The sequence below is a fragment of the Elephas maximus genome, chromosome 8 (assembly GCF_024166365.1).
Source record: "Elephas maximus indicus isolate mEleMax1 chromosome 8, mEleMax1 primary haplotype, whole genome shotgun sequence".
Lineage (NCBI taxonomy): Eukaryota > Metazoa > Chordata > Mammalia > Proboscidea > Elephantidae > Elephas > Elephas maximus.
This window is the reverse complement of record NC_064826.1, coordinates 95,536,435-95,548,793: the sequence shown is the minus strand read 5'-3', so window position 1 is coordinate 95,548,793 and position 12,359 is coordinate 95,536,435. Positions and strand designations below refer to the sequence as shown.

Below are 12,359 nucleotides of genomic sequence, written 5' to 3'. Positions count from 1 at the left end.
ACGGTGCTTTAACAACTCATTAAAAATATGTCACAGCCAGGGTCCTATGTTTTCAGCTTCATTTTAGAAATTTTACGGGTAGGATATCATGTGATTGCTATTTTCTTCTTCGTTCTTTTTGATGTTATTTATATGCTGTACGACGAACATATGTTATTCTCGTAAGAAGAAAACAAAAATTACTTTTAAAAACAACTGCAATGCGATCTCCCCTTACATGACTTCATTCAGTGCCAGAGAAAAGAAACAGTTCGTTTTAAAACTGATCCATAAATTCATCAGTGAGAATCTGTCTAATCAATTCTCCACGATGAGAGTGGAAGAAGACACGAGCAATGAGGAAGGTGACTGGGCCAGGGCGAGATTCCCCACAGGGAGGAGGGGAAACAGGACCACAGCACACTCTATTCCATCTTCCTCACAGACCAGTTCCAGTGCTGAGCTGTGCTTTAGCTTCAGTCTTGAAAGGAGCAATCCTCCCAGGTAGTTATCATCATGCCCATTTGATGGGAAGCATCTGTGACTCAGCTAACTGCCCAGGGTCACAAAGCTAGGAAGTGGCCGAGCTGGGAGTGGGTCCATCTTGGTTTTGCCCTACACACAGCTCATTCTCTGTCTACGCTTCATAAAGTCTCCCTAGGAACCCCAAGTTTTTATTTTTCCTTGGAGCTCCCCTGGAAACAAGCTTACTTTACCATGCAGAACCTTGTTTATTTTCTTTCCTGCCAGACATGAGTACGGGAAGGAAAAAAACCAAGATCTACCCAACATCAGCCACCTTCACTGCAAAATGTATGATGGCTCACCCCTCTGCTGGGCGGGGGTGGGTGGTGAGAATACTGGCACCACATGGGACACACAGAATTGTCCAGCTCTGGCTCAATGGTTAAGTGCTTGGCTGCTAACCAAAAGGTTAGTGGTTCAAACCCACCAGCCACATCTCAGGACAAAAGACCTGGTTACCTGCTCGGTAAAGATCACCACCTAGGAAACCCTATGGGGCAGTTCTACTCTGTCATATAGGGTCAATCTGAGTTGCAATCGACTGGACATCACACAACAACAACAACAATAACCATCCCTGAGCTCCTCTGCCCTTTAGAGGAAAGAGGTTGGCTATAGAAGGGCGTTCTGTCACTAAGCTGTGCCCCTGAAGGGGAAAGCACAAGCCTATGTCCCCACCACATCCCATTCTCTGAACCTCACTGCACAAAGATCCCAAGGGCATTTTCATGAGCTACCAAAACATGGGCCCCAAGTCCCTTGCACACATAAGCTGACGTCGGACATGCTGCTGTCGCTGCTGTAGCAGAAGGGGCTCCTCACGGCCACTGAAGACTATGATTCTCTTAGGCCTGTACGTCAAAGTCATTTCTCAAGACTTCTACCAAGGTGCTCATCGTATTCCTGCTTGCAGTCCACAGAGAGAGAAACAAATAGGAACTCCAAAAAAGGACTCATCTCTGCAAGCCTGCTCTTTAATTTCAGTTTTCAACACATGCCTTCGAAATGGGATAAAAAAAATCAAAGCTGCAGGCTGCCAGGGCCCTCGAGAAGCACAGCCTTCCCATCCTTTATTAGGTAGGGGACGGTCCAACGCAAACCCACAACCAGGATGGGGCATCCAAAAGGGACCTTGTCCTTCTTAATCCATCAGTTAATAGTAGAGGAACTTATGCCCCCAAGAAACAAATAAGTTGCTGTGGAGTCGATTCCTATATGGCAGCCTCATGTGTATCAGAATAGAACTGTGCTCCAGAGAGTTTTCAGTGATGGATGTTTCACAAGTAGATCGCCAGGCCTTTCTTCCAAGGCACCTCTGGGTGGATTCAAACCATCAACCTTTCAGTTAGCAGCCGAGTACATTAACCATTTGTACCATCCAGTGACTGCAGAAGAATGGATAGCGGCCAACAATTACGGAGGCTGTGCGCTGTGCAGGCTCGGTGCTGAGCACACGTTTAAGTTCATAATCTCACTGACTCTCAATGACACTCTTCGAGGAAGGTCTTTTTTAATTATCCCCACTTCACAGATTAACCAACTGAGGTTTATAGGCCTTAGGTAATTGTTCAAAGTCACATAGCTGGGCTGGATTTTTAGTCCTTGGAGACCACAGAGCTCTTAATTGTCATGCCCTGCTTCCCATCAGACCTTCAAGTGAGAGACATTTGGGTTTCAAATGAAGCCTGTTTCATCTGTACAGCTGCTTAATTCACCCCAAAATCTTTCATTAAATCACTCAGTTTCAATAGACAAGGGGGGTGGAGTCAGTGTAGGGGGTGGTGAAGGTAGGAGAGAGAAGGCAACCCAAAGAATTCAAATTATAACAGGAAAATGGCTTGAAAGAGCAACACAGAAGACTTGGAGCCAAATGGTTTGGCAGATGCAGCCATGTTCATTCGTGATGACAAGGGCAGTTTTTTTTCCACCCCACTTTGAGCTGCCTTCATAGAATTTTATCTTTTATGACCAAAGATCAAATAATAATAAAAAAAAAATCACGTTTAATGAGAACTAGGGGAAATAAACTGGTGGCAATTAAAGAGTAAAAATAACCTCCCTGTGGCTTCAGACCACAGGAGTTTTCTAATTTTAAGAGACACAAGCAAATCACTTAAACAAGGCCTTTGGGGCTGGGTTCGTCTCAAGTTTCCCCCCACACCATGGTGGTTAAAATTATAGACAGCTATAGCTCTTGAACCCATGGAATAGTGTAGTAAATGGCAGTATAAACAGGCCAAACTCATCAACTCACAAATGCAAACTTGCAGCGTAAAATCAAACCCAAGTCTCCTTCAGATCTAGTTGCTTTCTGCCAAAGGTTAATCATATTTAGAAAAGGCCATAGAACCCCCATTCATAATGAGTGACCATCCTTCCTCCATCCTTAAGCCCTGTTTCTACTCTCCTCTGACTCTGAACACAAGGACTCATCATAGGCCAAGATCCAAGAAACGTTCCACTCACTTCCTTGTCTTCCACATGAAGATTTGGTTGGGACTAGACCCTAAGGTAGGCCTGGACTCTACCTCAGCCCTAGAAAGACTGAGCTCATGCAAGAGCCCAAAGACAGCCAGAGTGATTTTAGATTTCATTTTAGGAAATCACCTCTGTTCTATATACCACTGTCAGGGTTAGCTGGATTTTGGGAAGCCCTCCTTGATCTTAGAGACAAGCTAATCCCTGGAAAAATCCTAGAGTAACACTAGCTTCACAATGAGCCTGTAGACACACAAAAGCATATAATCACCTGCAGGAGGTGGAAATCCTGGTGGTATAATGGTTAAGAGCTACGGCTGCCAGCCAAAATGTCGGCAGCTCAAATCCACCAGGTACTCCTTAGAAACCCTATGGGGCCGTTCTACTCTGTCCTATAGGGTCACTATGAGTTGGAATTGACTTGACAGGCTTACAGTAGGAGGTATCTCTGAAACACTTCCTGGAATTTCCGATTTTTAGGACATAATGTAGAATGAAACCAAGACAAGTTTAGCCACTAAACAGAAAAAATGGGATGTTTACTCTGTGCTTTGGAGGCCTTTGTTTTGCACACCAAAAGATTTCATATGCTCTGTTCTAAGGTCAAGTCTATCCTTTGACTGTAACCTAAACCCTTCCCCTAGAACACTGTACTTACCGGTAGAAAGTGGCATAGTCCACAGTTGAGTGGCAGATCTGGAACTCCCAGGATTTGAGCTTCTGGCATTCTCTATGGGCTCGGAGCTTTACCTTCACTGTCCCTTGACACAGTTCAGGCACTGGTTTTCTCTGGGGTCTGTTGCAGAACTCATTGGACTCCACCCTCCAAGACTCAGCAAAATCATCCACGTCAAACTTGAAGTTTCCATCTCCACCGATTAAGTCATCACGCTTATGTCCATTGTAGTTGCCACAAAGGCCACAGAGTTTTCCCTTGAGATGGGGGGCAGCCATGACTTCTACAAAACTGTCTCCATCCCAGGATATTTCCAAACCTAGATGAAACACAGAGGAAAAGAAGATCACCCACTCCCGAATCCACCAATAATTCCTAACACATCCTTACACAGTACGTATGACCATCTTCTAACAGGAAACAGCAAAGGTCTGTCCAAATTTTTAGTTACCTTTTATTCTCACCATATTGAATGTTACGTGAAATTACATGAATAATCACTTGTTGGGGTTCGGAATAGTTTGGCCCTATAAAGGCATCGTATGTACCCTAATTTGACACCTTGACTGTGTAACTATAGGTTTATATTTTTGCCCTTTCTAATAGTAATTGTGTTGGTCCAAATCATGACTTCATTTATCCAATCACTACCATATTGTAGAAATGGAAAGATAACAAAGATTATAGTTTTTTAGTGTGAATTTTTTTCTTTATACAAAAATTTCCCCATGATTATAACAAATGCCAAAAGAAACTTTCTAGATTATTTGCTATAATTAGAGTATTAAAGTAATAAATATATAGCTCCTGAATACTTTTCAAGGACAACACTCACATAAATGAAACGTTTTCTTTCTCATTATTTTACAGTCACTCTTGAGGCACAGATGACTCTTTAATCAATGTTTCCCAGGGTTGAGTTGGTGCGGAACCCTTCCACTCTTGGGAGCTTTAGACTGAGGACCATCCCTGGGCTGCTTATAACCCTCAACATTTGAGAAGACGTTGGAGGCTGTTCAGCAAGTTAATGCCATCTTCTTTACCAAGAAAATGATCTTCATTCCAAAAAGTAAAGAGCCTAAACCCCTATTGGTTTGACAAACTGACCATCTAAAACATTGGAGGATTTGTTTGAGAACTTTCCTTTTTCTCCAGACATGCTAGTCCAAGGTTTCCAGGAACCATGCTACCCACTAACCCTGGTGAATGGTGGAATTTCAATGTCGAGTATAGGACAGCCAGGTTATGCTGTCACACAGCAGAGTTCAGTGTGACCAGAAGGTCAAGTGTGCGTTGGAAGCTTTTCTTACTGTTCTTCTGGAATAACCTGGCAGTGCCTGAGACAACAGTGAATGGGTGAACTACATACCAGTGAATGAAAAAGAGTCTGTGGCACAAACACCAAAAGAATATCTATAACAGGTCAATGTACATTTCTGCCTGGGACTTCTCTTTGTGCACTGTCACTGTCCTAAGAGTGGCAACCCACAGAGAACATCTCTCTTTAACAGAAGGGTTTCTGCTCCCCATGTGTGTATTTTTTAAATCTTACACTGTTGGGTTTCTGACAAAAACTAGTCTTATGTTTTGCTCATTCAGAATTTCTGGAAATAGCATGACTTTCCTCCTAAAAGGCTTTGTCTTTGTTACTGAAAGGTCAAGACCAGGCTGATGTGCAGGTGTTCAGAGGATGCTCAAAATGATGGGAAGATGAGGTAGCGATGGGCAGACAAAGAAAGAGATCATGTCTGGATATGAAATTGGCATAAGGCAACATCGGCGTGAGGTAAGATCAATAAGAAAGCCTCAAAAGACTGTAAAAAACCAATACTCTCTAAATTTAGACATGGTCCAAGCGAAGAGAAGTCTGGCCAAATAGCATTCTTGCGAATAGGCCACTCCACTGTCACGAGAGTTATAGACTCTTCAGGAAGAGTGATTGGTCGAATAAACCAGTGGTCTAAAACCATGTTTCTCAATAAATAAATGGGAAGGCCTCTATGGAAATCATAGTATAGTAAATGAAAGTAATGGAAGCATTCTTAGACCATGGCCAATGGTAGAGGAGACTTCTTGGTCAAGAGAAGAAGCTGGGTTCAGAAAAGTGGAAAAAAAAAAAAGAGTTTGATAAAGAAGCAAGAAGGAAGGTCATAGGAAAGTCTCTCTTGGAAGTAAATGTGTGAAGAGAAGAAAATAATGAAGCCAGGTGATCAGAGAAGACATGGCTGGAATACCCACATATTGGGTTGACCTACCATGTGGATCTCAGTAAGAAGATGGTGTCAACTCTGACAATCACAACTATCATATAAAATAATTTCTATTTCTTCATACCCCACATCTAGCAAACTGCCTGGCATACAGTAAGTGCTCAATACATGATTGAATTACCTCCTATAACACTGATTCATCAATTCTGTGAAGGCGAAGGAATTGTGAGTCTCATGACAGTTAAGATACTGAAATAACCATTTTGAAAAAAGACAAACTACAAAATGATTTGTAATAAACTCTCTCGGGTATAGGAGAAACTTGACCTCAAAAGCCTGTAGCCAGACAGCTGCCCTTCAAAAGAAACAAGGGAAGAAAATCAATTCCATACAACACCCAAACTTTTAGTGCATAATTCCAAAGTTTTTCCATGTTGCAAAATTTTCCAAACTGCAAATCTCTTTCCTAGACAGCAGGCAAATACTTTTCTTCAAAGTGCCATGAATGGTTGAAAATTTACACCTCAAGGGACTCCAACATCATTTCTGACCATGATATAATAAATTTAAGACTTTGAACAACTGAGTTCATGAGAATTCAACTCATAGTGAACGAAGCTATCGCTGTTCTATCTTTGAAGTGACCTGGTAGCCCACGCTTGAGAAGATGCACGGACACTGTGTTTTTAGTAAACTCATCTCAAAACCGTTGATACCTCTCATGAAACCTGGTCCCCAAAGTAAGAGACAAATTTGTAATCCATTCTCCTGTCTTCCTCTTTTTCTTTGTTATTAGCATATTGAGAGGATTTTCATAGACCAATTCGAGGCTTCCCATTGTGGAGAGATGCCTTTGCCTGTGGCTGTATTGTTTACATATGTGTTTGCATGAATATTTTTACCCTCTATGTGAGTACAACCCATGCAAAGTAGATTACAGTAGTGAAAAGCAAAAAAACTAATAAGTTGTAATTGAGGGAACTGCTCTTCCAAACGATATTTTAAATAGGCATCTTACGAGATGAAAACATTGTGGAAGTGTTTGAGGGACTGGGGATATTCCTTTCTGCAGCTGGAAAGCGTTTCCTAAGACTATGCCTGGGAAATTTGGTAGAAATAACTGGCAGGGTTGGAAGGCTGAAAGCTGAAGCACATGGCCCATCTGGGGACGTGAGTAGCTGCTACATTCCTTCCACTGCAGTGAAGGGCCTTCCAATTTTCCCTTCTCACCAGTGAATGCTTTACCAACCTGTTCTTTACCCTTCAAGTGTCTGACCTTGCTCCAGGCTTAGAGACAGTTTTTGTTTTGTTTTGGCAGTTTTTCTTTTATTTTGTGGTGGTGGTTGTTTGTTTTGTTTCTTGGTTGTTATTGTTACTATTCCTGTTGCTCGCTTAAAGGGAGGGAGAAGTGCAAAATCTGTAGACACACCTTTAAAAAAAAAGCCTGTTGCTCTGGAGTTGATTCCAACTCATGGCAGCCCTATGTGTTTAGTAGTAGACCTGCGCGCCATAGGATTTTCAACAGCTGTGACCTTTGGAAAGTAGATCCCCAGGTCTTTCTTTCAAGGTGCCTCTCAAAACCAAAAAGCCAAACCCAGTGCCGTTGCGTCGGTTCTGACTCATGATGACCCTATAGGGCAGAGCAGAACTGCCCCATGGGGTTTCCAAGGAGCAGCTGGTAGATTCGAACTGCCAACCTTTTGGTTAGTAGCCAAGCTCTTAACCACTGTGCCTCTAGGGCTCCAAGGTGCCTCTTGGTGGATTTAAACCACTAACCTTCAGTTAGAAGCCAAACAGCCATTTGCAAAGAACGGATGGCTTTTCTGTTCAGATTTTTCACCAAAAATAATAATAATAACAACAACAGAATGGCATATATTCTCCAGGTTCATCAAGTGAAGAACTCTACCAAAAGTAAAATTAAAAACCATGTTCTCCTGTTCCCACATACTCATACTTTCAGGTGGATCTTAGGTAACCCTTTCAGGTAGAGTTGATGAAGTGAACAGCCAGGAGAAATGAAGTATTTTTAAATTATTTGCTAAGTGCCAAAAGTTGAGTGGGGGGAGGTGCGGAGCAGTGCTTTCCCAAGTCACTAAGCCTTGCTCTGCCCACTCGGTACCCCAGTCCTTATTAGGTAAGCAGTGAGAGCTTAACTTCACCCAAGCTCCATGGCCACCTGTACTCTCCTGCCAAATGATTGCGTCATGAGGTGCTGAGTCCATAAACCACAGGGGCAAAGAGTCAGTCTCCTGCTTTTCCATTCCCCAGATGGAGGCTTAATATAAGCTGCCATTTTGAAGAAACTACACTTTGATCAGATGAGCTTATGAAATGAGAAATCTATGAAGAAGAACACTCAAAGGCAATACCGTGATATTTTAAATAGACGATAAAAAGAAAATATCTCTAAAGGGTAATACAAACTGAGATGGCTCAACCAGGGTGGAAAACACTATTGTCTAGCAATGGAATTGTTTCATTCAAAGGATCACTGCAAAGCAAGTGTCGTGCCCAGAGGAATACATTTCTTTCCGAGGAAGCAGAAAGCTTGTGTGATTCTCGGGCTACAGGAAATTGTTCAGCCGGGTATTAAGAAAGCCACATAAATTACTTGCATCGTGGTAAGAGAGCTGGAAAAATGGAAGAAATTGTAAAACTTAAGTTCAAGGCCTGAAATAGTTAAATTTACTAATCAAATTACGGTATTTATGATCTCTTATTATTTCCTTAGCAGCCTAGTCCTTTTGCTCATTTTTACAATGTGGAATCCTTACAAAGAGTACACTTATTCCATAAGGTTTTGCCAGCTGTGAGTGGAAAGGTATTGAAGCTTCTAGGCTGTTAGCAATCTTTAAGTATCCAGGATCCCTTTGAGAACTGTGCTGTGGTTGACTAATAATTTCCATATCAGTAGAACCCATTGTGTTCTGCTGGCTTGCATACAGACATACAAGGTGCTTCTAATGAGTGGTGTGTAATAATGTGTAATCTTGTGCACATTTTGCAAGGAGCCCTTACTGTTGCCTCCTTTACAGGAATGAGCTGAAGCCCACATTTCCAGAGTGGCACGTCTTTTGGATACAAGAACAGGTGTCTGAATTTTCTAAGCAGGACTAATCCCGCTAAAGTTGAATGAGTAGAGCTCTTCACATTTGCCACTTCAAAGATAAAAAATAGACTCTTTCCTCCTTTCTAGAACGTTATAATACATTAATGTTTGGTATTCTCTCACTGAAACAGTGCACTATTCTCTAACTAGAGGCTCTCTGAGCTTCTCCTTGTGCTGCCTTTGTTTACCTAAGCTGGCATTCCATAGGCTTAAATTAATTTATCAAAATACATTTTTCCTTGAATTGAAACAATTAACTGAGTTCTGAAGGTGCAACAAAAAAAGTCTAAGACTAGCTTCATTTCTATATAAAACCAGTTGCTGTTGAATTGATTCCAACTCATGGCAACCCCACGTGTGTCAGAGCAGAATTGTGCTCCATAGTGTTTTTAATGGCTGATTTTTAAAGTAGATTGCCAGACCTTTCTCTCAAGGTGCCTCTGGGTGGACTTGAACCACCAACCTTTTGGTTAATAGCTGAACACTTTAACTGTTTGCACCACCCAAGGACTCCTTATTTCTCTATCCAAACCAAATTAAACCTATTGCTGTCGAGTCAATTCTGACTCATAGCAACCCTACAGGACAGGGTAGAACTGCCCCATAGGGTTTCCAAGGCTGTAAATCTTTACTGAAGCAGGCTGCTACATCTTTCTCCCGCAGAGCAGCTGGTGGGCTCAATCTGCCAACATTTCAGTTAGTGGTTGAGCGCTTAGCCAGGTCTCCATTTATTTCTCTATCGTCCCTCAAAAATGCTAGATCTATCAAATGTTTCCCTTTCAAATCCATATAATCTAAAGAAACGAACCCAAGTCATATTTTTAAACTGTTAAACTATCATCAGTTTAAAAAACAAGCTATACCATAATTTGTTATAAGCAACATGTTCAAAGAAATAGCACATGGCAAGAGGACATACGACTCAAAATCCCATTGACAAACAATATGTGTTCACTAAAGACAGCTGAAGGGAACCGCACACATCATAACAAAATGTGTAAATCAGCTGAATTCATTCCTTGGGCTGATACCCCAGAGAAGGAGAATTTGAGCCTCACTGGACTACTAAGGGCAACCCATTATCAGCAATGAACAGTTTGTGCTATAAGGAAGGCATCTGTCCACCAGGCAGAAATAGAGTCCAATGGGCCTCAGGCAATATGAAACGCTGAGGAAGGGCCTCAGCAGCCAGTTCCACCAGCCCCAGGGCCCAGCTGAGGGAAGCCGTCACAGAGCCAGCATCCCAAGTGTTTTCTAGCAGAAGCCAATGGTTCTAGCCATAAACTCAGTGAACGAACTTTCCCAGTGTCCATGTGTAGAGGACAGCTGGTTGTACATAGTCCCACCACCTGCACCCCCCACATGGCAGCCTTATCCTCCCGGGCATGGGACAACAAAGTGGGGGGATAAGGCTACCAGGAGTCTGCGAGATCAACCACTTTTGGTGTGGACATTGATGTTTCTTTTAATAATATGCTGTTTACTTTTGAGGATTTCTTCCCTTTTTGGACAGATGTTAATAAGGAAACATTCCTTCTCACAGATGTGAAATGCACTGACAATTCCAAGCTGGACATTAATGGCCTAAAATAGCAACAAAACACGAGTGAGAGAGGTTATTTGGAGACTACCACTGCTATTTTTAAAATGAGGATGGAATGGAACTGGATGTCCACAAGTAAAGACTGGCGTGACTGGCGCCCAGTTGCAAGCCTCCGGGTTGTGCAAATTCCTTCAGTTATTTTGTAGCATCTCCGGGATCTCCCCGTCCCTCCTGCGTAGGGTGAAGCAACACCCGCAGCTAGAGCACTTCTTTGGTCAGGGTTTTCCAACATGGCGAAGGGGGAGCCATGCTTCCTGGGCGCGCTACCAGGTGTTGCTGCTGTGTGGTTGGGTGACGAGGAGGGGAAGAGTGAGAGGAAGGCCACAGAAGCCCCATGCTTCCGGAAGCCCCACCTGCTTTGGTGGTCACTTTCAGGAGGTAGCCATCCAGGTCGATCTGAAAGTGCGTCGCCCGGCAGGGCAGGGCGATGCGGGTGCCGTTCCAGCGCACAGTGAGGTGCTGCTGGAGGCTCACGGTGCTCTTGCCCATCACCAGGTCCACGGACTTGGTCCAGGAGAAGGAGCGGGTCCTGCGGGCGTCGTTCTTCACCAGCACCTGAAAGGGCGAGGCAGGGGAGGAGCAGTCTTTTGTCAAAACGTACTGACACGTCCCCTGAAAGTTAAATGTCCGTCCGTCAAAAGTGTTGTAGTGGGGATCTCCGAAAACCGTGCAAACGCCGGGCTCTGCGGATGAGTGAGAGACAAAAGCAGGGTCACAAACCAAGCGAAGAATTCAACCGGAAATCAAGGGCCCCTGCAATATACCTGGAAGGGGCTCCTGCCAGGTAAGGGAGGGCCCTTAGCAGAAATGCAGTAAGGAAATCGACTTAAGAAAAAAAAAACAAGTTTGGTTGTTTAAAAAGTTTGTGCCAAACCTCATAGGACATGTAATACTTCTGGTACTTCTATAGGTAAAGGTTATTTATAACACTTCTGGATTTTTAAATTTTATTTTATTTTTATTTTTGTGAAAATATTGAGAACATTCAAAAAAAAAAAAAAACCTGCTGCCATCGAACCGATTCTGACTCATATCAACCCTATAGGACAGAGTAGAACTGTCCCATAGGGTTTCCAAGGAGCACCTGATGGATTTGAACAGCTGACCTTTTGGTTAGCAGGCCTGGCTCTTAGCCACTAGCCACCAGGGTTTCCACAGAGAGTACAACACTTGTCAATTCTGAATTTTTCAAGCATCTCCATTTTGTAGCCTTGCTGTGTTTCTATGGTCTTAATGCAAGAGATGAAGAAATTGAACTGAGATAATTTTATAAACTGAGTTGGCCTAACTTCATAACCCATATAAACAATAACAAAAAATAAAAAGCAGCAACGTAAATCACAGTATACAAAATTAATTTTATATTTAATTAATAATATTCCCATCTAGCTAATTCAAAGGATTTAGAAACAGATGCCATTCTAAATGTTACTCATGGTTTTAAAGAAAATTATTATCAACATCCATGTGTTTACTAAGGACAAATAAATAGAATTGCTAAACAGATACACGTTTATTACCATCAGGAACCAAAGTACTGATAAAGTTAATATTTACAGATAGTCTCTACATGTTTTCTAGAAATACAAGGTTCCCATATTTTGATGTGTGTACCAAAATCTAAAGTTGGATAAGAAAAAAATATATTGGAAAACCCATTACTTAAGAAATTCCAGTTAATTCATCACCTCAAAATACCATTAATTCAAATTTATGAGGTCTTATAAGGCCCAGTAAAGTTTTACACATTAAGGCATTGCAAAGATTTTTATAGAA

At 42.3% G+C, this 12,359-nt stretch overlaps 1 protein-coding gene across 4 annotated transcripts in view; it reads right to left on the bottom strand.

Moving 5' to 3' along the window:
• The window catches only part of BMPER (BMP binding endothelial regulator), a 284,126-nt gene that overhangs the window by 79,660 nt on the left and 192,107 nt on the right, over window positions 1-12,359 (bottom strand). For 3 of the 4 annotated variants that reach the window (XM_049894529.1, XM_049894530.1, XM_049894531.1), the window contains exons 12-13: window positions 10,937-11,266; window positions 3,641-3,977 (exon numbers count right to left, since the gene is read on the bottom strand). In XM_049894529.1, the coding sequence (XP_049750486.1) occupies window positions 3,641-3,977; window positions 10,937-11,266 (667 nt within the window). The remainder of the gene's footprint in view (window positions 1-3,640; window positions 3,978-10,936; window positions 11,267-12,359) is intronic. The other variant, XM_049894532.1, reaches the window with a different exon arrangement.